Source organism: Oryctolagus cuniculus, chromosome 2, assembly GCF_051225735.1.
Source record: "Oryctolagus cuniculus isolate XC-2025 breed Fujian yellow rabbit chromosome 2, ASM5122573v1, whole genome shotgun sequence".
Lineage (NCBI taxonomy): Eukaryota > Metazoa > Chordata > Mammalia > Lagomorpha > Leporidae > Oryctolagus > Oryctolagus cuniculus.
In genome coordinates this window covers 191,087,338-191,114,118 of record NC_142868.1, presented here as the reverse complement: position 1 = coordinate 191,114,118, position 26,781 = coordinate 191,087,338, and the positions used below count along the sequence as shown (strand labels likewise).

General features: G+C 42.5%; 1 protein-coding gene across 6 annotated transcripts in view; it reads right to left on the bottom strand.

Moving 5' to 3' along the window:
• Positions 1–26,781, bottom strand: part of CYRIA (CYFIP related Rac1 interactor A) — a 112,340-nt gene that overhangs the window by 3,903 nt on the left and 81,656 nt on the right. For all 6 annotated transcript variants that reach the window (XM_051840123.3, XM_051840141.3, XM_051840167.3 and 3 more), the window contains 8 exons: positions 13,379–13,500; positions 12,095–12,200; positions 10,261–10,397; positions 9,728–9,805; positions 9,433–9,549; positions 9,260–9,339; positions 7,736–7,862; positions 1,864–1,934 (listed from right to left, as the gene is read on the bottom strand). In XM_051840123.3, the coding sequence (XP_051696083.1) occupies positions 1,864–1,934; positions 7,736–7,862; positions 9,260–9,339; positions 9,433–9,549; positions 9,728–9,805; positions 10,261–10,397; positions 12,095–12,200; positions 13,379–13,500 (838 nt within the window). The remainder of the gene's footprint in view (positions 1–1,863; positions 1,935–7,735; positions 7,863–9,259; positions 9,340–9,432; positions 9,550–9,727; positions 9,806–10,260; positions 10,398–12,094; positions 12,201–13,378; positions 13,501–26,781) is intronic.

The following is a 26,781-nucleotide window of genomic DNA, read 5'->3' as shown; positions in this document are numbered from 1 at the left end:
ACGGCAAAGGAAGACCTTTCTCTCTGTCTCTCTCTCTCACTGTCCACTCTGCCTGTCAAAAAAAAAATAAAATAAAATAAAAAATAAAAAATAAATAAAATTTTACCTAGCCAAATGATTACACGGGACATATAAGCAGTCTAATTTTCCAAGGAGGTAGACATCATATGACTGAGTGTAGAATTCTGGGCAGCGAGGCTACCTCTGCAGAACCAGATTACAAATGTGGTTTTTCTAAAACGTCTGTGGGTCTCTATTTCCATGGCAACTATTATCCTCATGGTTACCGCAAGGGGGCACAAGTGCAGGTGAACAAACAAAAGGTGGTGCCATCTGCAGCCTCGAAACTGGTGTCCATATCGTTTGTGCAAAAGAAAAGAAAGGAACGAACAGGTCCTAGGCATCCCACAGAAGTTTCCAATTCACTCACAATAATTTGGCAGTGAGGTTATTGCCTTCATTTTATAGATGGGAAACTGAGATCCAGAGGTGGCCCACTCCAGACCACAAAGGTGCCCCGATTCATGATTTGTGATTTCTGACCTGAACCTTGGTCCGGCTGCCTCCAACGCCAGCTCTTTCCGGTTCACCACATGTCTCCCTGAGTGCTCAGGGGGAACTTAACACCTCGCACTGCGCCCTGCCCTTGAAGTTTTATTTGATTGGATGAAGCTGGGACTTTGAAAACATTTAGACACTAAAGCCTTCTTACAGTGTGTAGGTAAGCCAGCATGGTCTGTAATAGGCATCAATAGAAGAAATGTTGATTTATCCAAGGATCTGGAAGGCTCTAATGTTAATACTGATAATAATACAGAATATCATACTATTCTGAAGGATGATGACTTAGTAACGTGGCAAAACAGGCTCAAGCTCATTGTCTAGCCTGTTCATTTTCACGTGTATCTCTGTTACTTCATTTGTTAAAGGGGAAAATTGATTGGCCTTACATCTGAGTTGTGATGGTTGAGGGGAACAATGTGGTTGTAACTGGAGCATATATCGCGTGTGTTGTATATAGGTAGACAATTTTGCACCCATTCCACTTACACTCTTTGAACACTTGTGCATGCACAATATAGGTGGGATGGAGGGAAACCAAAGGGGAATAAGCTGGCAGGAACCATAAACTCTCCAGATTATTTGCACAACGGTATGATTCATTAAATTCCCATAGATGTGCTACAGGTAAAAATAAGAATCCCCTCTCAGAGGAGGATGAAGCACATGCCTCCTTGGGAAAAGACAGAGATCAAGCACTTAGGCATTACTTGTTTGAGTGAGGAGCTGGAATAAGCCACGGCTGGTGAAATATTTATGCATTTGGACAGTATATAGCAGAGTTCTCAACTCTTGAAGCTGCACATGTGAACCATGCATACATGTGAACATGCAAACAAGACAACACACACACACACACACACACAATGGGTGTGGGTGCCTGGGTCCTTGACCCAGAGACTCTTATTCACTTTGGGTCCAATACTTAGTCTCAGTGTTTCCTGAGGCTATTCCTCAATCCCGAGGTGCAGCCAGGATTGGGAATCACCGACCAAGACAGAAAGTGAGTCCCAAAGACTGCTTTTCCTAAGATGTCCACACGACTCCCAAAGCATCTTGGCCGAGTCTGGTGGGCCCACGACCTGTGGGGTCCCACAGATGCAAGGGTAGGGTCTAGCTTAGCCATTTACTCTATGGCATCCATCTCTGAATCTCATTTTCTTCCACCTGTAAAAAGGGGATGCTAAAGGTGGTGCTGGCCTCAATAGGTTGTTGGGAAGATGAAACATGTGGAAATACAGCCAAGGTTGACTGATGAAGGGCTGGCTGCCCCATGTAAGTTTACCACCGAGCTGGGCTCACCTGAGGGCATTCAGCAGCCCCTCCACGCTGTCTGGGGCCTGTTCCTTCAAAACCTTTATGCAGCCTTTCATCTAGAAGAAAACACAATGTTGCGTCAATATTCTTGTAATCTGGTCCATATAATATCTATCCATAATAAAACCTGTTCATAAGGTTATCACATTATTCTTGCCCATAGAAATTAAAGAGAGAGATGAGTTTGGCTTTCTTCCTCCCTCTGAGTTTCAAGAGAATTCTGTATGACCACAGTCATTGTCAATTTTTATACTGCACTGCAATTGCACATTTTACGTGTCTGGCACTTGGGGACAAAGACTTGAGGCTTCGATCTTCTTGTCTTGTACTTCACAGCCAGGTGCAGTGCGTTCCCTCTGCTCAGTCTCAGCTGAGACTTACTGACTGCATTACCAACCTGACGATTCTGTATCACTCTTCTGCCCAGAATGCTACCCCTCTTCACCTGCTCCACTTGAAATCCCTTAATGCCTTTTCTTTCTTTACTGAGTACCGGAGATCACCAACTATAGAAGGCTCTTTGGACCTCACTAGCTCACCAGATATAAGCTAGCACCGTTTCTTTGTGTTCCCAATGCCACTCTGCCATTGATCGGAGAAGCTTAGAGAGTGCAGGGTTCAGGTTTGTCTCCTGTCCTAGACCCGGTGTTTCTGAGGGTGCACATCTATGATTCGATCATCTTTGAGAGGATTTGGTAAAGCGCCGTTGTTAAGAGTGTGAGCTTCATAAATGCTTAGATTTGATGCATGCTTTCCTTTTTGGTAACTGCATGAACCTAGGCTTTTTTTTTAAGTTTATTTTGTGACCTTAGAATAATCTATTCATAATTTGGGCAGTGTGTGAAAACTAACATTGATTATACTATACTATGAATATCCTGGAGTGCTATTTTTGGCAAAATGAGAATCTGTGGCAAAGCACAGAAGATGATCACTCACTTTAATTTTTTTTTCTTTTTCTTTTTTTTTTTTGACAGGCAGAGTGGACAGTGAGAGAGAGAGACAGAGAGAAAGGTCTTCCTTTTGCCGTTGGTTCACCCTCCAATGGCCGCCGCGGCCGGCGCACTGCGACCGGCGCACCGCGCTGATCCGATGGCAGGAGCCAGGAGCCAGGTGCTTTTTCCTGGTCTCCCATGGGGTGCAGGGCCCAAGCACCTGGGCCATCCTCCACTGCACTCCCTGGCCACAGCAGAGAGCTGGCCTGGAAGAGGGGCAACCGGGACAGAATCCGGCGCCCCGACCGGGACTAGAACCCGGTGTGCCGGCGCCGCTAGGCGGAGGATTAGCCTAGTGAGCCGCGGCGCCGGCCGATCACTCACTTTAAAGTCAGATTTTCATGGGCTGGATGTATTAGATTTGGTTATACTATGGGCTATGGGTCTCTCATAAAGGTCGCTTACAAACGTTTTCTGTGGGTTTACACTGGATCTATCTTAAAGGCCTGACAGACTCCCATGAACTGAAGGAGAAAGCCAGACAGAGGACTGAGAATCATCTGAGGGTCACATGTAGGCTCATCAGGAAGGCAGTCATGACAGTCACAGATGCCTCTCGTTGGCCAGGCCTGGAGAAGCTAGAAGATGCTTCCTGGAGTGGCACCAGGACTCAGACGTGCAGATGCTGTCCTGCCCCTGACGGAGCTCACAGTGCAGTGGGAGGAGAGAAAGCTGATTACCACGGTGAGGCAAGTGTGCCTGCAGAAGACCAGAGGGGCGGTGAGGAAACAGGTGGAGGAGGAGGTGGCAGAGCTGTGGGAACTCCGGGGACTCTGCAGCTCCGCTTCAGGAAGATTAGCGCTGCGGGGTGAAGAAACAGGGGCTGCCAAGGATGCAGGCAGGGCCACATTCAGGGTTCAGCAGCGCCCTTGGTAGGTGCGATGCTGTCTCCTCATGTGGTTGAATGGAATGGTCCAGGAGGAAGCGGGAGGGGAGAAGAGGCCCAGTGAGAGCACCTGAGGGCCTGAGGTGTGGGAGCAGCAGTGAGCAGGCCGGGAGCGTGGCTCTGCGGCTGATCCTGCAGGACTCGGTGACTGACTGGTTTCAGGGGTGAAGACAATATCCAGGTTCCTGGGGGCACCAGTTCTAGGGTTCTGGCTTAGACAGCACCAGGTTGGTGAATGCTGAACTGCCTGTGGCAGGAACCCAGGAGTCGGAACAGAGTGATGGGGAAAGAAGAAACTTTAGTTTTGGGGCTGGGCGTGTTTCAGGTGTCCATAGGAAGTGGGGTCAGGGATCTGGGCGAAGTCAGGGATTAAGGCACGCTTCCTTGTTATTTCCTGCGATTGTAAGGGGGTCATTTGGAAGCACCGTCTCCTTGCTGGCACCCACTTCCAGCAGCTCTTCTCAGAAGAACTCATCCCTGGAGGCCTCGGGCACATTGCTCTGTTGCTTCCCTCTCTCTGGAGTACTCTTCCTTCCTCTGTCCATCTGGGAAAACCTGGCATCTTTATCCAGGTCCATCTCCGACACCATCCTCTGTCTCTGTCACCATGCAAAACGACCTTCCCTTACCTGAGAAGCTCACTGCATGCCTATTCCGCACTCCTGCAAGCCCTTGGTCAGTGGGTGCACAGTCCTTCCTCCAGCTCCTCACACTAAGCGCTTGTTTGCTTCTTCCTTGATGCTGACACCCTGAGGACTTAGAAACCCAGTGCCCACAAGAGCAGATTTACTGGTATCGGAAGAAGACTCTCTGTCGTCGGAGGAAACGGCCCATCCTGAATATGTGCTGTCGTAAACCTGAAATTTGCTCAGGGCTGCATATGAACTTCAGTACAACAAAGCTTTCTAAGCACGACCTGCATGAACCAACTGGCTTCCTCACGGTGACTTGCAAAGATCGAACAGAACTCGCTGTTCATGCCAGGGGATTCCAATTCAATCCCATCGAGGTGGCATGTACCAATGCCATCTCACTGTTCCAGGTGATCAATTTCAGTTCACAGTTGGTCATGGTGAAGGGACTGGAAGTCAAAGGGAGCACATAGACAAGTCTAGTACCTGCTAACGCTAACTGATGGAGTAAATAAAGGGGAGAGTGATCCAACATGGGAAGTGAGATACTCAGCAGACTCATAGAATGGCAGATGTCCTAAATAGCACTCTGGCCTCAGAATCAGCCCTAAAGGCATTCGGAGCTGGCTGAAAAGCTCATGAGAGTATTTCAGGCATGGAAAGCCAAGACACTCTGGCAAAAGATCTCTGCGAGTGAGATCCCAGTGGAAAGAACAGGTCATCAAAGAAGGAGGTACCTTTCTCTGAAGGGAGGAGAGAACCTCCACTTTGACTATGACCTTGTCTAAACAAGATAAGAGTCGGAGAACTCAGAGGGCTTCCATAGCCTTGGAAACTCATGACTAGAGCATAGGGAGATTACTGATGCCATAGACAGGAGTGTCAATTGGTAAAGTCAACAACAGGAGTCACTGTGCACTTACTCCTCATGTAGGATCTCTATCCTTAATGTGCTGTACATCGAGATTTAATGCTATAACGAGTACTCAAACAATATATTTCACTTTGTGTTTCTATGGGGGTGCAAACTGTTGAAATCCTTACTTAATGCATACTAAACTGATCCTCTGTAAAAAAAAAAAAAAAATTAATTCCCAACTTGACTCTCACTGGGATTAAACATGACAATAGGTCTGCTCTGATTTCATCATCATTTAAAAAAATCATCTATTATTTTTCACTTTATGTTTCTGTGTGGGAGCAAACTGTTGAAATCCATACTTAATGTATGCTAAACTGATCTTCTGTATATAAAGAGAAATGAAAATGAATCTTGATGTGAATGGAAGGGGAGAGGGAGTGGGAAAGGGGAGGGTTGTGGGTGGGAGGGACGTTATGGGGGGGAAGCCATTGTAATCCATAAGTCGTACTTTGGAAAATTATATGCATTAAATAAAAGTTTAAAAAAAAAAAAAGAAAACAAGTAAACAAAAAAAAAATTAGGGCTATAAGGCACAATTGGATCTAGCATGTCTTTAACTGGTCACTCTGTGACAATTTAATAAATGGCTATAGTAAATGAGAATGTCTTATGAGCACCAGGCAACAAACTCAACCATACTCAATATTTAGCTATTCATATAATTATTTTTCTTCAATCCATTGAATTAAAATGTTGCAGCTTCACAAAGAACACACTAAAAATATTTACTCATATTAAAAAATGCACACAATATACTGTTATGCAAATGTAATAGATTTTAAAATAGCATGCATACCATTTGTTAAGGACAGACAGACAGATAACCATGTGTCCACAAAAACATCCATGTAAACAGAAGGAACATATGGATGCTGACATATTAACAGTGGCTATCTGTCTTTGGTGAGGTTATTATATATTTAATTTGCTAGTTTGATTTCCTATATTTTTTGTAGGAAATATTGATTTTCCTGGCAAGTAGATATAATAAAAATCATGACAATTCTATGAGTTATCATGCCTAGCTATTCTAGGAACGCAGAACCTAAAAATGAGTAACCTAACCCCAGTTATGTTTTCACTGATAAATGTTTTTGCCTTGTTCAGAATCATGGCCCCTCCATGCAAGTGGACTTCCCCTGGGGATGGGGTATTTGAGCTGCAGCTCTGTGTGGCTGAATGAACATGGAGGGTGTCGGGCAGACTCAGCCATGTCAGAACTGCTTAGTCCTAGCAGGGCCTGCTCTGCACTTAAAAAGCTTTATAGGAATACACTAGATACCTCTGGGATTGGTGCTGCAGGCAAACTCTGGGCTAAGGGGATATGTGTTTCATCCCACAACCCACAGGAATGCACCTGCACACCCAAATCATGTCTTTGTTCATTCACGTATTTATTCATTCAGCAAGAACTCAGAAAAGCATCTACCGAGGGCCATGCACTATGCACCAGGGCAGACTTGGGGTGTATAAATCAGGGTCTCTTCCGTGTCAAAAACCTCCTTCTGTGGGGCAGTCAGAAAATACAAAAAGGGGGTGGGGGAGCATTTAGCCTAATGATTAAGACCCTGGCTAGGACAGCCACATCCCATAGGGGAAAACCTGGGTTTGACAACCGGGCTCTGGCTCCTTACAACTTTCCACTAATGCAACCTGGGGAGGCAAGTAACTGGGTCCCTGCCACCTCCTGGGAAACCTGTATTGAGTCCCTGGTCTCAAGCTCCAGCCCCAGCCCAGTCCTGACCATCATGAGCATTTGGGGAGTGAACCTGCCTATTGGAATATTCTCTCTCTCTCTCTCTCTGTCTCTAAAACAAACAAAAAATTAATTTTCTTTAAGAAAATAAAATATAAAATGGTGAGTTTTCTAGGGACCAGAGAAGGAATGCTTGATCCATGAGGTACAGGAAATGTGTTCCTGGGTAAGGTGACATTTGAAGAGTGTCTGAAAGGAACCCAGCCATCAGAGAGCAGGAGGAAGGGTTATGCAAATTCAAATGACAAGAAAAGGCAGGAAACTGGGAAGAGCACTGAGTGGCAGTGGTTGGAGAGGAAGCTGGAAGGTCCTCTGGGGTTTGATTACCATGTGCTGTGGAGTCTGCTATCTCCCAGCTCTGCACATTAAGACACATACAAAACAGAAGCACCTATTGGTATGGCACATGGTAAAGGAGGGGCGACTTGAGGCTCAGCTCCACTCTGGGCATCTCAGACTTTCTGTTGTGCTTTTGGGGTTGGCTGTTTTGTGGTCAGCACACAGGAAAGACTAGACTTTTGGCTGTGAGGACAGCTGTCCTGGTGGGGCATGCATCTTGAAGAGATTGCTCTCAGTGGGGGATGGAGGCCAGGGCAAAGAAGCAAGCTCTGTTTGGCAACACATGTGTGCGACTATTTGCTAAACATATTTCACAATGGCTCTTACGTCGATCTTGGACGTCTTGCAGAAGGCTCCCACAGGGTGCACGTGGTCGTAGAGGATGATGACCCCCACCATCACCCTCATGCAGAACATCAGCGTTTCTTCACTCGTAAACCTACTCCTGTACTCCCTGCAAGAAAGAAGCAACCACAGTGGCGTCACTGCCTTGTCACAGAACACGCATTTTCGGCTGCACACTGGTTCCTCCTCTAAGTCTCCCTTGAGAACAATTGCAGATCTGCAGCAACCGGGTTAATTTGCTCTTGAAGAAACCCATGATGATAATTCTCCTTGAATCTATCCAACCAGCAATTCAGTGCAAAAATAAAGTAAATTAAAGGGCAGTAAATTCTCCTCTCTTCTGCCCTTCAGTGGGGCCAGCTCATCATGTACATCACGCCCCCTGCCTATCAATCTTGAATATTTTATAGCAGGTCCCTCTGGCTGTCCAAGATTATAGAGAATAATGACTTCATTACAGAGAAAAAGAACCAGGCTCATTTCCACCGAGCAGCTATCATGTCTCCAGCCAGAGTAACTTCTTTTGTTAAGATACAGGCTGCAGATTGAATTGGACTGGCAAAGATACCTGAAAGAAATTATGTACCATTCACTGCACTGAGAGTATTTGCGGACTTCGAATTTGTTCACTTGCCTCAACAGGGTCGTTGATGATTCAGATGATTTAGGCCAATTCACCAGGCTTTCTTAGCACCCATTTCATTACAAACTGGCCCCAAAATGAATGTGATTACTATTTGTGTCTTGGAATGAATCCTAACTTGGTATAAATGAAATATTTGAAATTAATGTCATCTTATGCTGGAACAGATCATCAGATTTTATAAGGAACTCTTGATGCCTGTGGACTTCTCAAATATTCTAAAGTAGAAGGCATTGTGGGAGCTTCATGGAATGGGAAGTCAAAGCCCAGGGAGGTCAGGGACCTTGTTGACAAGGAACAGGAGGGGTGACAGCCATAAGTAGAGCTCAGACTTTCCCCATTCCCACACTGCTTCATCTCCAAACACCTCAACCATCTGGTAGACCTAGCAACTAGGAATCAAGTTAGCTACAGGGAAACTTCAGAGAAAGAGATGCACAGAACACACACACACACACACACACAGAATGAGCATTTCCTTCTCCCTTAGAATGCCTAGTCTTGGTTCTAAGTCTCTTCCCCAATATATTTCCAGTAATACCTGTTCAGGTAATACACCCATCCATTTCGTTATCATATATCTTCACAGAATTTTTGACCTGAGTATTGGTCCTAACAAGCTGTGCAAACTTTGCGAAGTCAGTCAACCAATTTCAACTTCAGTTTTTCAGCTATAAAATGGGAATAAAATGGGCACCTGCCACTTATCTTTATGAAATTAAAGCGGATGACATACATGTAAATGTTAATGTGCTGACCCAAATGGCATATGACATATACATATGTATATGTCATCATCAGCATCATTATCATCATCCCAGCAGACTGGCTCAACTCATGAACGTGCAGCCTTTGGAACTTACGGTGTTTCCAACATGACCTTGCAGACACTCGTCATTGTACTGAGGCAGTCCGTGGTGTTCTCTATTGGCAAGGTCTTGTTCTAAAGAGGAGACACACATGGGGGGGTCAGCCTGCTAGCAGCTTCTACGTGCAGTAAAGAAAAACAAGCACCACGTTGCTCAACTTCACTCACTTCAGAGACAAAATGCATTGTGGCGTTGCTAAGGGTTTTCAGCATTGGCGTGGCTTCTGCATAGAAGAGGGACATTCGGTTGGCCATCTCGTTGTTGACCTCATTCTCAATGTCTAGCTGATGGAAAGAAGAAGAGAAGATGCAGTCATGAAGTGGAAGTCAAAAATCTCAAAAGACCCTCCTTTGGAAATTGAATTAGAGACCGCACTCCGTCTTCCCCCAGGGACCTGCCTGATGCGGAAAGCAACAGAGCCTGGGGCAGGGGTGCAGAGGCCAGGGAGAGTCACGGACTCACATGCATGTTGTTGATGCGGTTGCGACTGATTGTTCTCCTGTAGTAGCTGAAGTCATTCTGAATGGCCGGGTTCCTCATCTGAAATTCAGAATCAAGGCAAGGTTATCCTGCAGCCTCAGACACTGGGAGCCCAGACATTCGATTCTGTGACTATGCCAGGACTTCCCATTGTCACTCAAGAGCCAAAGAAACTTCTTGCGAGAAATGACCAGAGCTTCATTATTTCAAAATAGGCCCTGCTTCTCCTGTGGGCGAGATTTCAGAGAAAGTGTATTTGTTCTCAAGGAGGAACAGACACTAAAAAAGTCTGCTCTTACTTCATTTGGCAGATTCTGAGTTTCCATACACAAATCATCATCTTAAATTGCTTTTACCACAAGGAATGCAAACTCTCACCACAATGTATGTCTCTCCGGGGCAGGAGCCACATCTGACTCCTCTCCCTATACTCCCCACCCCCACCCATGGTCCTAGCAGAGTAGCTATAAACTCAGTACAACTTTGTTCCATATTCACAGCACATGTGGCCTAACCTTCAGCTCATCGAATCGAAGGGTGAAATGTAAGATTTCTGCAAACTCCTTTGCCAGGGCCTGCTCCCGTTCCAGGTGCTGGGTTGGTGTGTAGGGCGGACAGGTCAGAGATTCCAATAAACTCTGAAGAGCTTTTTCTGCAAGTCAAAGGGATCACTTGTAGATGGGTAAGGTGAGCACAGTTCTCAGCCCCAGAAGACAGTCGCAGGGAGAACCTGCTTGGGTCTTCCCTGACCATGGGCTTCCCCATAACTGCATGAGTACTGCTTCACGTGGACCGGGAAGAGGCATCCCCCAGGCCCAAGCAGGCTGCAGCCCCTGCAGGAGCCCTCACAGCCATGTCGTCTGTGAGTGTCTCTCCTAGCTTAGCTGGACCCTCACATACTTAGTAGTTCCAGACACTAACCTCGCTGGGAAACCACAAATATGTGCTTTGGGATCCTGCACATGAGATAGTCATGCATGATACAGGATGAACACATGGGTTAGATTACCTGTTGTGCAAGAAAAGACCTTTTTCTAGTCTTTCTATGCATCTAAACTCTAACCCAATCCCAGGAACATTTTTTTTCTACAAACCCACTGCCACATTTACCTCCATTATTGCTCTTATAATATCTCATTACACCCACTTGTCTGTTTCTAAATATTCCATACAGTTCTTTCTTCAATATATTTATAACAGCAATGAATCATTTCACCTACTTTTCTACAGCAGAGCTTGGCAAACTATGGGCTATAGGCCAGATCAGGGCCATCGCTCATTTTTGTACTGAAAGTTTTATTGGAACACAGATATTCTCATTCTTGTATGCATTGAAAGGGCTCCTTTTGTTCTGTAACAGTGGGGTTCAATAGTTGCAAAAACGACAGGACAGTCCACAAGTCTAAAATATTTACTCTCTGGCACTTCACAAGAAAGCTTGTCTTTTATAGCACTTTTACAAGAGATGTCTTCAGCTTTGTTCCGTCTACAGGAACACACGGCCTCCTGAGGCAGCCAGCTCTACCCTGGCTTCATCTGATTGACAGATCTTTTCCCTTCTGTCGCACTGAAACTTGGCTTCTGAGGATTTTGGTTCATTGGGTCTACGTTTTGAGGAAACAGGAAATGGCTTTGTTTATTAAACTACTCCCCTTGGTCCTAGATTCTAGTCCTCTCAACAACATGACCATCACTCTTCCCAAGTATCTCAAATTCTCTGTTTTTCTCTTGAAATGTTCATTCACTTTATGGCAAAAATAGGGCAGGATATGACTATCACCTCCCTTATTTTAGATACACTCTATTAACCTTTCAGAGCTTTCTTGTGGGAGATAATAGTCGTCTTACTGCTGGTGACATTCAGCTTGTTGTCATCCAGACTTGGCTTTTCTCTGACTCTGCAAAGCTATCCTGCACTTACTACACAGTTCTATTTTAAAGCTTTGCTTAAAATCAAAACACTGTGTTTATTTTTATTGCATTTTACTAGATTAAATTTATCACATGATTCCAGCCAACAAAGTCATTTTGGGGTTGGCAAGTAACTTGGGTCTTCTAAGTTACTCAGATACATACTCAGCTTTTGATAAAACTACTGAGTTAGACAGAGATGATAAGTCTAAAATGACATTCGCCACTAGAGACATTCTAAATGTGTCAGTTACTTCTGGGGAACAAACTCAGATGGGTTGAAGGAAATGCAAATGACAAGAGTTGAGGTCTAGCATGAACAACCTGCAGTAGAGGCATGTGGGCCATTTTTCCAAAATGCTAAGATCTTTCTGCAACTCTCAAAGGCCAACGCAGAACTTCACACATAAGACATGGGAACTACAAACACATACTCACCTAGCCTTATGGAAAACTCATAAAATCTCTTTAGCCTCACAACCAGAGGACACACTGCATTCCAGGCTTTTTCTTGAAGCTGAATGTCATTCGGATTTTGAATCGCCTGCAAAAACATGGTAGAACTGGCTATTTAATAAGAAGCAACAAACTCCACATTAAATTGCCCCAAGACTGAGAAACAATTTTAGTTAAAAAAAAAGTTTAAAACTATTATCCTTGCTGACATGTACTGGTTAAACTGACACTGGCTCATTGGATTGTCCTCCAAGATACTAATTTTGAATGGAGATGTTAGCCCTTGAATGTAAGGCAAATGGCTCTACAGTTAGATTCAGATTCTGTGTCATCTGACTTGTTTCTGTTTCTCAAACACAAAGAGAGCACATCCAAAATGGAAAACTTGCAGCCGTCCCCATCACCATTTGATTCTTCTAAAGTGGAGTGAGTTAGTGCTCATTACAAATTGCAAATTTTGTAGCTATTTTCCTTTCTCTGTACTATGGATTACTTTCTTAAAGCCTGTATTACAGCTAAGTTACCTAAATTAAGTGGTGGCCCCTAAGTAGAAAAACTGCCTCTTTACAGACCGATACTTTCCTAGAAATGCTTCCTTGTTTGGGGCTCAGTAGATGGAAGATTAAGACAGAAGCTCCCCTCAGAATCACAGAAGGATGGTGACAGCACTCTGCGTGTGTGTTATGTATTGCTATTTCCAGAAAACTAACACTCGCAAGTAAAAGCAGTGTGAAGATTTTTGCCTTTAAGACATTATAAAGTCTCAACAATCAAACTTACAATTTTCTTTTCTGTTTTGGTTGTTTCATTTTTCACTTTAAAAAAAGAACCCCCTAAGACATGTAAAATGATAAATCTGCTGTACAGAACCCATCACGATCATTACCACAGGTTCCAAAGTACATGTCATCCCAGACCTCACAACTCATACCTTCACTACTGTTCACAGGCACCGTATGCATACTTCGCTTAAGTGAAGTGCTCTACTGATCTTACTGCTTAAATGCGAACTCTGCAATATTAACTATACACTTGAGATGAAAATAGCTAATATATCACATGTTCTACAGCACCACGTGCTCAGATGAATGTCCTAGAATAAAAGCAGCCATTCATACACTGTTTTAAAGGACACATTACCCTCCTTGTTCTTCCTAGAACTCTAGGAAATACTAGGGCTATTACTTCATGTCTCCTCTCCCTCTCTCTCGCTTTGCTTTTCCTCTTAGGGTGTTGTCAGGTCGGCACCATCAGTGGCTTACGTACATCTCGGATCTCTGGGCCTGCCCCTTTGTAGGCCTGCAGGTCTGCAAGGATGCTCTCGGAATCCTGGAGGACAGCGCTGATCTGGTTCCAGATCTCTCTCTCTCCCTCTGTTGGCTGAGCATCTAAGTGGGATCGACACCAAGAGACACAGGACATTCGTGCTTACAAAGGGTTCTGGAAGAGGACTGGTATTCAAGTCTACCTCTTGGACAATCCTATCTTATTCCCAGATAGGGAAAAGTAACACAACTGCTGCTCCTTACTCAGTCCAAAATATTCAACAATCTCTCTGCACACATACACCACCTTACTGGAAACTTTGTAGATATTTATTTATGTTGAATATATTGTTTTGCACACCTGCTACATATGAAGCACTGGGTAATAGAGGGAATAAATATTGTCTTTTGGGGTCCGTATTTTTTTATTATTATTGTATCTTATTTTAAAACATTCTTTTTTTATTGTATACTATACATAATATAAAATTTACCATCTTAACCATTTGTAAATGTACAGTTTAGTGCTATTACACATAATCATAACATTATGCAACCACCAGCACCAAACGTCTCCATAACTTCTCATTTGCCAGACCTGCTGCACCACGTAGGAATGAGATGATTTCAACCAGGGAATAAGGGAGTCCTAAAGGACTTGCACATCAGTACCCAGTGAAGGGAAAGAGCGGGGTGGGCTGGCAGGAATGCAAGAAGTTGGAGGTGAGGAATGGGACTGCAGCTGAAGCAAGTGCTTAGAGGCAGCCAGAGGAAACAACACGGGGCCAGTCTAGCCTGGGAGACAGGAGAACAAAGAAACTTACTGCCCCTTCACCTCTTCACACCCTTCCATCATTTTCCACAGCTTCCAGTACATTTTCTCAGGTATAATGTTACTCACAACATCAATCACTTTATATTGTTATCTTTCCTGGCCGTGGATGTCTCCAACAGAAACCGAAAATCCCATAAGCTGGGAACTGAAACTGGAAGAAGGGTTTTGCTGGAGTGGAATTCTAGGCAAATGCTGGCAGTTTGCAAGTAAGAGGAGGGACAGGGAAGAAAACAGTTCAAAATACAGATCTTAGAAATCAAATACAAATCAAACAGTCCTTAAGTGAAATCCTTTCTCTTTCTGATGAATGTGTTAGAAAATCACAAGCTAAACAAAGACAGTTTCCTAAGGAGCAAGAGGAAAATCAAACTCAAGTTCATGACCAAGAATCTGATGGTTAAGACTACATGAAATAAATTATAAAGGAGTGTGCCGCACTGGGAGGCCAGCAAGGGCAGCCTTCTCTCTAATCTGGGTTGTCACCGGGCTCTGTCCCAGCAAGTCACCACTTGATAAGTTGTAGACGCAACAGATGCAGAACTAAGTGAGCTCAGAGGGGAGGCTGGACAATCCAGGAAACATCCTGCCCTGATCACTCACATGCAGCAGGAGAGAGAGTTCAAGCCAGTTTTTAACATAGAGGCCTTCAAGTGCTTCAGAAAGGAAAGTTTCCAGTAGATGTCCTGAGAGCGAAGCTGGGCTATAAACAGGCCACAGCCTCTCTCCACCCCAGGTGAATAACACTGGCATTTATGTGACCATGACGTTGGACAGGGAACCCAGGGCATGGTGTCGCCTCTCTCCCAGACTTGGGTGGGGGGCTGTGATGGCTTCCTTCCTTTACACAGCTGGAGGCTCTGGGAAGCTGCACCCTCACTGCCCAGCCTCCCTCCCTGGGCAACTGTTCCTTGTGCTTTACTAGAGACAGTTCTCATGTGGTTCTCTTTGGCAGTGGTGGAGTGGGAGGAACCCAATCCATCTTCCCTCACTTCATCTGAGCTTAGAAATTGTGAGCTCATTTTCTTCCATAATTTGTGAGTCTTATTGGATGTCTTATTTCCTCCCTCATCCCTGTTGCAGAACTGAAGTCACCTCCTCTTCTAGCCAATAATTAGGCCCTTGTTGCTGGCCATGGAATCCTGCCTTCTTGGCCAGAGTGCTACTGGATTCTCAGGGGATGGCTGGGAGAAGCTCTGGTCTTTCTTTTCCAGGAGTAAAAGGACTGTGTAGGGGCTGGTGCTGTGGCGTAACAGGTAAGGCTGCCACCTGCAGTGCCAGCATCCCATATGCATGCTGCTTCTAGTCCTGGCTGCTCCACTTCCCATCCAGCTCCCTGCTAATGGCCTGGGAATGCAGTAGAAGATGGCCCAACCCCTTGGGCCCCTGCATCCACATAGGAAACCTGGAAGAAGCCCCTGGCTCCTGGCTTTGGATCGGCACAGCTGCAGCCATTGCAGCCAGTTGGGGAGTGAACCAGTGGATGGAAGACCTCTCTCTCTGCCTCTCCTTCTCTCTCTGTATAACTCTGAATTTCAAGTAAAATAAAAAATCTTTTAAAAAAAGGACTGTGTAACTCGAGGTGACATTGAACTTACACCAAAATCCCTGGGGAAGTCTGTGACTCATCTTACAGTCATTCACCAGCTCAGTGATCAGTCATAAGTAATCAATGACAATTGGATGCCTTAGCTACAGGACTCCACCCATATCTGCTTCATTTGACATCCAGGACAATGCCCGACACATAATAGATACTCATAAAAAAGTTGCTTAAGAATTAGTTGAATCAATGATTTAAGTACATTAAATTTCATTTTATATGTAGTATATTTAAACATATTGTGTTTTATGATGGCTGTTCTTTTGATACCAGGTCTGTATTCTTGCAGTCAGTGCTTACATGATGCACTATCCACTTGAGACACTCAGTAAACACACACTAGATTAATGACTCAATGAGGAAATGGGTCAGGTGGCAGTGAATGGTGGGTGCTGAGTAGCAATGAAATAAAGGCCCTATTACTCCCAGATTCTCTGTCTCTTCTCCTCCTGTAGCTTTTCTGCTGCTACACTTCTCCCTGCTACAGTAAAACATCTGCCTTGCCTACAATCACACTGGTCACTCACACCTGCATCACTATTTGAATTCTTAAATCACCCATTGTTCATCTATGCCTCAATATTGCCTCAGTGTGGTTAACATTCTAAAAGGGCATTTGTTCCGTCTGGCAGAGTCAAAAAAACTGCACTTAGGCTTATTCCTCCAATCGTAAAAGCGTTACCATTTTTGTTTTCTGGAAAACCGCTTTGAGAGGCTTTGGTGTCTACACCTTTGGCATTCTCCTAATTTAGATTCAACTGGTGATCATGTTCTTAAAATTTACTGTGTTTTCAGATGTCAAAACGAAAGACACTTTGAAAGGAACTGTGAAGAATTAGTGACTGCAAAGGTTACTATATTTAACCCATCAGCAACCCCTTCAAGCATTTGCTGAGTGAACAGGAACTCTGAACTATGGGCTTTGCTTTTCTATTTTTAACACAAAGATTGACCTTTAGTCAAAGGAAGGCGGGCACACACACGCACACACACACCACACATGCACTCACACACACCCCAATAATCTTACAGATACAAATATATCCCTATTTCCAGTTGCAGACTGAATTCTTTGGTGATGTTTCTTCTAAGAACCACATTCTAAGCTTTCTAGCATTGCCAATTATTGCATTGAAATTGAGAACGGTTACATGCAGCTGAGGTTACACATGTCTCACAATGAAGCTGTTAAAAATCCCCGTGATTTACACAGGCGTTTCAGAAACCAATACTTCTAGGAGCCTTGGAACAAGTGCATCCCGGCCATTATCTGGGAGATGATTTAATGCCTGTTCTGGACCCGCCATTGCGGAAAGTATGAAAATGTATCATGGGCACTGTGACCTTGCAGTCATACATCTATTGTCAAGAACTCAGTCGAATTTCAGTAGATATAATAGCCTCTTGTTAATTAAGATGGATAAACAGTGTGGATTTTGTTTGCAGGGGGATACACTGACCTTCCTTTGGAATACCATTCTGGTGGGTATTAGAAATGTTAGATGGTAGATATTAACTGCCATCAAGGTAGAAAGTCTCAGCATGGAGGGTGATGACATTTAATTTAAAGCAGAATGCTTGGAAATCCACCATGCTGATGGACAGGAAGGCAGGCAGTGCATTGTCCAAAAGACGGCTGGTGAGCCCACCCCAGGGCACAAGAGCAGGGCTCGGATTGGAGAAGGGCGTCATACCAAAGCGTCAAAGCCTTCCTATCTGAAAATCAGCCAAGAACTCCCCACGTCTTTAAGAACACACACAGCTTCTCCTAACAACCTATTCAGTGCTGCATGGAAAACTTGACAGAAAGTCAAACGAGACTAAGACAATCTGGGCAGACAACATAATTTATACAGAGATGTCTTTGGTTTGGAAGGAAGCCCTGGCGTTTCATTAGGACATAAAGCTCTGTCTGTGGTCCAATGAATGTGTTACACACTGAAGAGAAGTACAGCAAAAAGGATTTGCTAAGGCCATAAATAAAATCCATAGCCATTCTTCCCCACCACTCCTCACTCCTCCAATCCTTCTCCTCTTCTGGATAAACTACGAAGCATAAATAATTATCTATTAATAACATTTGGGGAAGCAAAGCAATAATGATTTATAGCAGAATACTCACTGCCTTCAGAAACAGCATAAAATTGCAAAGGTCCATGGGAACTTACAAGCGTGACTGGGCTGACATATTTATCTGTGCAGGATGTTAGCCATTAATCGTCCACACCAGAGCTTAAAGCACTTTCCTATGGAGCAAGCACATCAGGACTGAAAAGAGCAGGTAGGGTCAAGGTTCTGGAAGGTTCATTCACATGCAGTGGATTCCCTGCAAAGCGAGCATTCTAACATCAACTTCTTGAAACCAAGTCTAACTGCCAGTTTTGCCACTCATTATCTATTAGACTTCAGGGTAAACCAAGTAATCTCCTGGGGACCCAGACTAGTTCTTGGTAAAAGAGAAGGAAACGAATGACAGTCCTGCACCCTCCTTACCTATAGGGTCATAATGAGGACACTGGCATAGATTAAAAACACTTATAAAGAAAAAAAAAAGTAAGCAACTCAAGGCATCGTTGTCACTGAATGCTTATGTTGATGTAAATAAATTTTTCCCCAGTTCTGTTCTTTTTGTTTGTTTGTCAATTGAGGACACTGGACTGAACACATCTGATCATCTGGTATTTCTTGTTTCTTTTTTCTTCTTGCCCCAGACTACCCAGCCTCCTCTGAGCAGCCTTAGCAAGTGGGAAGGCAGCGGGGAAGAACAGAAGAAGGAAGGCAGCAGCAGTGCAGGGAGCATCTGAGTCAATAAGAAAACTGCCGATGACAGGCTGGCCAGACCACACCGCTTTCTATAGAGTAGGTGACTGGAGTGCATGGGTGAAGAGATCCAGAGCCCTGTTGAGGGTACAGTGTTTTGGAGACTTTAGAGTTTCCTTGTTAATTCCTATGACTACACACTATTACTGTTTCTCATGTTCCTATTGTGTTAACACATGTGGATTTCTTGTATAAGGAAACCATTTTCAGCCACTTTCTTCTAAGATCCTGCCTCCCCTTTTATCCCAGACTAAAACCTGCACGTCTTGTAGTGTATATTAATTGCTCTCTGCTCTGTTACCTTTCTCTTCCCTAATACCTGTACAGTTGCCCCTTTAATGGTCACGCATCTTGTGTTCCTAACAAAATTACAAGCTCCTTGAAGAAGAGGTCGTGTTCTCCTAACGTTCCTGGATCTTACCCCTCCAGGCCTCTCTGGTCCATTCAGAATCTCCCTCCACTGCCACTGCTTCTTCCTGTAAAATGTAGCCAGAGCTCTGCATATTCTTACCCAATTTGCTTCCATCAGAACCAGTGGTACTAAGCAGATACTTCCCATCCAACCCAATGCTGGACATTGAGTAAGACACACAATAATAGAGGCATGTGATGTTATCCAAGCCCTCACCCACCAGTGAGGAGACAAATACACATTTTAGAAGACAACCAACAAAGTCTAATCACTGATGCTGTCTCACATAGGGGATGCTGAAGTGCTACAGGCTCCTGGGGCTGACACACTGACTCTTCTCCACAGTTCATGCTAACACACTGATGAAATAGTCAACATTTCCAAAATAGTGCCCAGTAAAGGTAAAAGAAAAATCCAACACTGCAAATAGAAAGAAAAAGATTATGACATAATAGGGAAATCCATCAAATATATTTACTGGGCATCTCCTATGTGACTGTGGCACTGCCAGGCACTTTTGGGAGATAAAGAACTGAAAATATAATCGTTCTCAAGGATGTGAGGAAGGTGAAGACAGGATCATTCAACTTGGAAAATATCTACTGAGAATTTTTTCTAATTTTAAAAGTAATTGATATATCATAATCATATATATTTATGGGGCATAGTGTGGTATTTTGATAAATGTATATAATGCATAATGATAAAAATCAGAATAACAGCTTATCTACCACCTCAAATACTTGTGATTTTTTTTGTGTGTTGGGGACATTCAAAGTCCTCTCTCCTAGTTATTTTGAAATATGGGATAAATTATTATTCACTTCTCACCCTACTATGCTTTAGAATACTAGAACTTAATCCCCCTTTACAACAACATTCTGGTTCCTGTTAACCAACTCTTTGCTACTCCCTCTCCCACTCCCCTTTCCAACTGTGCTACTCTCGACTTCCATGAGATCAAGTGTTTTAGCTTTCACATATGAATAAGAGACTCCAGTAGTTGTCTTTCTGTTACTGTTCACTTTTTATATGCTTGCCATGATGACAGGTGACCAGGGAGATGAATATCTTCAAGGAAAGTTGGTTGCATACAATCAATGGCAACTTAGAACAACAGTATAAGCACAGTCACCATGCAACCAAGTGACAATGAACATAGACTACTTCTCAGGAACAACCCGTATGAATAAGAAAGTTATCCCTTGGCGCTGGTGCTGTGGCGTAGCTGTTAAAGCTGCCCCTGCAGTACCGGCATCCCATACGGGTGCCGGTTCCCATCCTGGCTGCTCCAATTCCAATTCAGCTCTCTGCTATGGCCTGAGAAAGCAGTGGAAGATGGCCTAAGTCCTTGGGCCCTTGCACCTGCGTGGGAGACCTGGAAGAAGCTCCTGGCTCCTGGCTTCAGATCAGCATAGCTCCGGCTGTTGTGGCCAATTGGGGAGTGAACCAGTGGATGGAAGACCTCTCTCCCTCTCTTTCTCTGCCTCTCCTTTTCTCACTTTTATGTAACTCTGACTTTCAAATATAAATAAATAATATTTTAAAAAAAAAGAATGGTTTACCTAAACAGAAGACAACCCTGAAGCTATCACATCATCCATCTTTGGAAGTCTTCCAAGACTTTCTCTGCACTAGCGTTCTCTTCCATCTCATCTTAGGTCAAATACATTGTCCTCTCCTATGAATCCTACAGCACAGGTTGTGTCCCTGCCAGATCATTTATCAACATCACATGGCAGATGGTGGTTTGCATGCCTGCATCTCTAAGTAGATTAAAGTTTAAAGTACCTGTAGGTACTTACACCACAACTAGCAGTTGCCTGGCACAGAAAATGTCCTTCATGATCATCTGAAAAAGTGCATCAGAGTGATTGCAATGAGGGGTTCTGTTTCCACAGAAAATGAATAAAGATACAACATATGGGCTGGGAATTCCTTTTCCAAAATGCTTGTGGCTAGAAGTGTTTCAGATTTGTGAGGTGTTCAGATTGGGGATATTTGTAGGACTTTACTGTTTGAGCAGCAGTAAGAAACGTTCAACTTCTACAATGGGATATTATTTTGAGATCTTAAAAAGAAGGGACTACTGCCATACCCAACAATATATATGATGGAGATTTATGCTAAATGAAATGCACCAGTCACAGAAGGGCACATATTGCATGATTGCCCTCATTTGAGTTATGTAAAATACTCAAACTCGTAGGAGCAGAGAGAACGGTGACTGTCTATTAATCCTTCCTCAGATGAACTGAGTATAAGCTAAGAGACAATGTAGCTCATGGATCCAGAAGGATGGACACAGCCACTCACACCTGTGGCCTGACAGAAGCAGCAGCAGCTCATTTAATGAGTGCACCTAATATACACATCTCTTACTACTGTCCTTAACACATACTGCCTGGCATTCAACAAATAGTGACCATAAAAACACAAAGTGAGACAATATCATCAAAAATTAAAGATTCAATATAAAGAGGCATAGAGAAATCTCAGAGGTAGTAATTAATGGAAAAGGACTCTAAAACAACTATGATAAACATGTTAAAGGATCTAAAAACAAGTTGACCAATATATGTGTACAAATGGAGAATTTTAGCAAATCCTTAAAATATGTAAGAAATAGACACACTTAAAATGGAAAATTCCATATCAAATATCACAAAATTTTTGATGACTTTATCATCAGCAGAAAGTAACAGTAAGCTTAAAGGCAGGGCAATAAAAATCACACAAATTTTAATACAAAGATAAAAAAGAATCTTAACAATGAAATCTGTAAGACATGTCAAACAACATTTCATAAATGCAAGAAGTAGCCCAGAAGAAAAAGAGCAATGATATGAATGACAACTGATTTCCCATCAGAAACAATGAGGCCAGGAGGCAATGGAACAACTTCTTTCAAGTGCTTTAAGAAAACAAAGCATAACAACTAACACAATATCAGCAACAAGTCTAGTCCTGCCAATCTAGAATTCTATATTCAGAGACATGTATCTTTTAAAATTAAAAGGAAAATATGTTTAGATGAAAACTGAAGAAATTTGTTCCCGATAGTCTTTAACTAGAAGAAACACAACAGAAGTTATTAGATTGAGGTTCAATGATGCCAAAGATGTAAGAAGGGATGGTGGACACCAAAATATATAAATGTGACAGTAAAAATAAAAAGCCTGTTATAATTATACATACAGACACACACAAAAGACTACTGAGTCAATAGACAAAACACAATACAAAAAAATAAAAAAACCTGAAAACACACACCCCAGGATTTGATTTAATCAGAAGGAGGGAAAACACTAGGAGAGAAAGATAGCAAAGATTTAACAAGTGACTATAACACCAAGATAGACTGAAAAACATTAATTAAATGTAATATTATAATTATTTGCACACACTTAAATAGAAGGCTCACATATACACATTAATTAAACATGTAATGATGAATTAAATGTATATGGACTGAACATTCCAATTAAAAGGTAGATATTATCAGCCTGAATGAAAAAGCTAAGGCTAAGTATGTGTTGTTTGTAAGAAATACACTGTAATGATAAAAGCACGAATAGGATGAAAGCAAAAGATTTGGAAAACAGTCACCATGCCAAGTATAACAAAGCTGGTATACTCAAAATATGAATTGCTTAGGGATGTATCCAACAATACATGTGAAAGACTTCTGTGCTGAAAACTTTAAAATATTAGTGAGTGAAATTAAAGAATCCCCAACTAAATATAAAGATCTACCATATTAATAGGCAGGAAGAATCAGTATTTTTTAGATGCTGTATTTGATATTAATTGGTGAAAGGTAGGACAACAGAGCAATGAAAGAACAGAATCCAGAGGTGGCCCCATACTTATTGCAGTGAACTGACATATGATAGAGCATTAAAAGAATCCAACCATGCTACAATTTTATGTCTTTTTTTTTTTTTTTGACAGGCAGAGTGGACAGTGAGAGAGAGAGACAGAGAGAAAGGTCTTCCTTTGCCATTGGTTCATGCTCCAATGGCCACCACGGCCTGCGTGCTGCAGCCCGCACATCGCGCTGATCCGAAGCCAGGAGCCAGGTGCTTCTCCAGGTCTCCCATAGGGTGCAGGGCCCAAGCACTTGGGCCATCCTCCACTGCACTCCCGGGCCATAGCAGAGAGCTGGCCTGGAAGGGGGCAACCGGGACAGAATCCGGCGCCCCAACTGGGACTAGAACCCAGTGTGCCAGCGCCGCAAGGTGGAGGATTAGCCTATTGAGCTGCGGTGCCGGCCACAATTTTATGTCATCTCAAAAATAATAAACCCAATATCACTCTCATAATTTATATGCAAATTAGTTCAAAATCAGTCATTGACCTACACATAAAGCTTAAAATGATAAATCTTCTAGAAAGAGCCATAATAGAGTATCTTTATGACTTTGGGTTAGGACAAGATTTTCTATAGAACATAGGATACAGCACGTGCTTAGCATATAATTAATAAATGATAAATTGGACTTCAAAATTTAAAATGTCTATTCATGAAAAGAAATTACAAAAATGAATAGGTAAGCTAATGAATATGTAAAAATATTTAAAAGATGAACCTCACAAAATACAAGAAACTGAAATATAATAAATGTAGAATATAGCAAAGAACTATGACTTAATAATACAAAGAAAAATAACAATTAAAATGGGCAAAGGACAGACATATTACTGAAAAGATAAGCAATAGGCACATGAAAAAGTTCTCAACATCACCAGTTATCATGGAAATCCAAACTAAACTCACAATGAAAGGCAGGCATTTAGGCTAGTGGAGTACCTGTTCATCTTTAGCTCCTGATTCCAGGTTCTGTTAACATAAACCACGGGAGGCAGTGGTGATGGTTCAAATAACTGAGTCCTTGCCACCAGATGAGAGGCCAACTTGAGTTCCTAAGTTCCTGGCTTCAGCCCAGTCCAGCCCCAGATGTTGTGGATATTTTGGGAATATTACATAGAATCAACCTCTCTCTCTCCCTCTCTTTCTCTTTGTCCTGCTGCCTCTCAAATAAATAACAACAAAAATGTAAAATCACAATGAGATACCACCCCAACACCAGAATACTAAAAGAAGAGGACTGACAATACCAAAGGTTGGCAATGATGTGGACCACTAGAACACCTAAGCTCCTTACTTATTGGTTGGAATACAAAATAGTGCGTTCTATTTAGAAAACTACTTCATAGTTTTTCTGAAAAGCTACAAATAGCCACTCTATTACCTAGTATATACTGCCAGACATTTATCCGAGAAAAATGAAACTCACAGATATGCTCACAGTTAGGTTACTCATAATACCCAAAAACTACAAACAGTAGACATGTTTGTCAACAGGGCAATGAGTACATAAACCATTATAGAATGGAAAAAATAGAAAGCAAAAGGGAAAAGTTACCTATATTTAGTGGCATGGCTGAATCTCAAAAACACTCATAAAAGGTATGAAGGTACTTCAAAAAGCTTGTGAAAAAAATGCAATTAATAGACAAGTTTATTTTAGTACAAAAAAATTGAAATGCATGCATAGTAGTTTAATACACATTTTCCATGAATTTTTAAGACATCATTGTATGCAACATTTATTTCCATCAAAATAAATTTATTTTTAATTCCACAGATTTTTTGAATTGCCCTCATATACAAAATATATATTATATGATTAATTTTTGAAAAGATTTATTTATTGGAAATGCAGAGTTACACAAAGAGAGGAAGAGACAGAGAGAGAGAGAGAGAGAGGATGAGAGAGAGAGAGAGAGAGAGAGAGAGAGAGAGAATCTTCCATCCACTGGTTCACTCTCCAAATGGCTGCAACAGCTGGGTCTGGGCCAGGCCGAAACCAGGAACCAGGAGCTGCTTTTGGATCTCCCACATGGGTGCAGTGTCCCAAGCACTTGTGCCATCTTCTGTGGGTTTTCCCAGGCCATTAGCAGGGAGCTGGATCAGAAGTGGAGTGGCCAGGACTTGCATTGGCATCCATAAAGGATACTGGTGTTACAGGCTATGGCCTAAACCACTTCACCACAATGCAGGCCCACATATGATTAAATTTATATGAAGCTCAATAACTTATGGATTAGCTAAATTAGTCTTTTGATATATAAAACAGATCCGACCAGTGGGTAGATTGAGAAGAGGTAATGCTGGAACTTTCTGGAGTAATACAAATACTCTGAGTCTTGAGAGAGTGTGGCATTTGTAAAAATTAATTAAAATAGACATTTAAGATCTATGTATTTTAATGCATGTGCATTATGTCTCAAAAAAATAAATTTTAGAAACTGGCAGTCAAGCAAAGAAGAGACATCATATGTTTTGGGCAGATGGAATGGTATCAACATTAACCAGAAAAAAAAAAAAAAAGGATCTTCCAAAGGAATCTTTTGTTTTGACTTATGCATAAAAGCTCTGTTGAGTTTAACTCACCCATTTGAAATGTGTAATTCAACAATTTTTAATATATTCCTAGCACTGGACATAACCCTCTCTCTTACCTCCAGGTCTAGACAAGGATTAATCTACTTTCTGTCGCAATGGATTCTAGACATTTATGAATGGAGTTATAGAATATGTGACTTGTGACTGGATTCTCTCCCTCAGCCTAATGATTTTAAGGTTTGTCCTTCTTGCAGCATGCATAGCGTTCATTTCTTTATACTGTTCAATAATAGTCCATCAAATGGATAAACCACTTTCACTTGCCCATTCATCAGCTGATATTCAGCTGATGTTTGCTGTGATTCAGCTTCTATGTATAATGTTGCTATGAATATCTGTGTATGAATCTTTGTGTGGGCACACATTTTCGTTTTTCTTGTGTATATACCTAGGAACAGAATAGGTAATCACATGGTAACTTTATATTTGGAGAAGCTTTGGAAAGCAAGTTAACCATTTTACATTCCTGCATCAGTGTATGAGGATTCCAAGCCCTTCGGGTCCTCACCAGCACCTCTTATTATCTCTGATTAGAACAATCCTAATGTGTGTGAACTGCTAGCTCATTGTAGTTTTGATTTGCATTGCCCTCATGGTCAATCAGAGTGAACAAGTTTTTATGTGCTTACTGGCAATTTGCTTATCTTTGCAGAAATGACTACTAACATCTCTTTGGTAAATCAAATTGTTTGCTGATTGGCAAGAGACAGTGAGAGAGAGAGGCACAGATTTTAATCTATTTGAACTTCTACTTATTTTGGCAACCTTCCACTCCATGCTCTAGATCTTGGAACCTGAATGGTTACTTGGCTTAGCTGTGCTTACACTAGGATGGGATACCGACCCAGGTATTTTTAATGATCATTTTGCCTTGGGAAGCACAGGAACCCCTTCATTGCATGGGTGGTGCCTGCACCACACTAGGAGCCACAACAGTAGACCTGGCTGAGCAGCCATCAGCACGGCTTCAGGTATATTTCCACCTGTACTCTCTCCCTCAAATCATCACCCATGAAAGGTGAGGGAGGTGGTTGAATTGGTCTTTCATTTCTCTCCTGTCATCTAACCTTACAAGGAGATAGAGAAAAAGGAAAAAGTAGAGGGATAAAGAAATGAAGAATGTTAAGTGATTGTGGAGAAATCTGAGCATAAAATGTAGAACTTGTTGCAAAAGTCAACAAGAATTTGAATCAGATCTTTCCAACTGGAAAGCTTATGCACAGATGGGTCTAACTTTGTACTCTGTTTTGACGCAGGTTAATTGC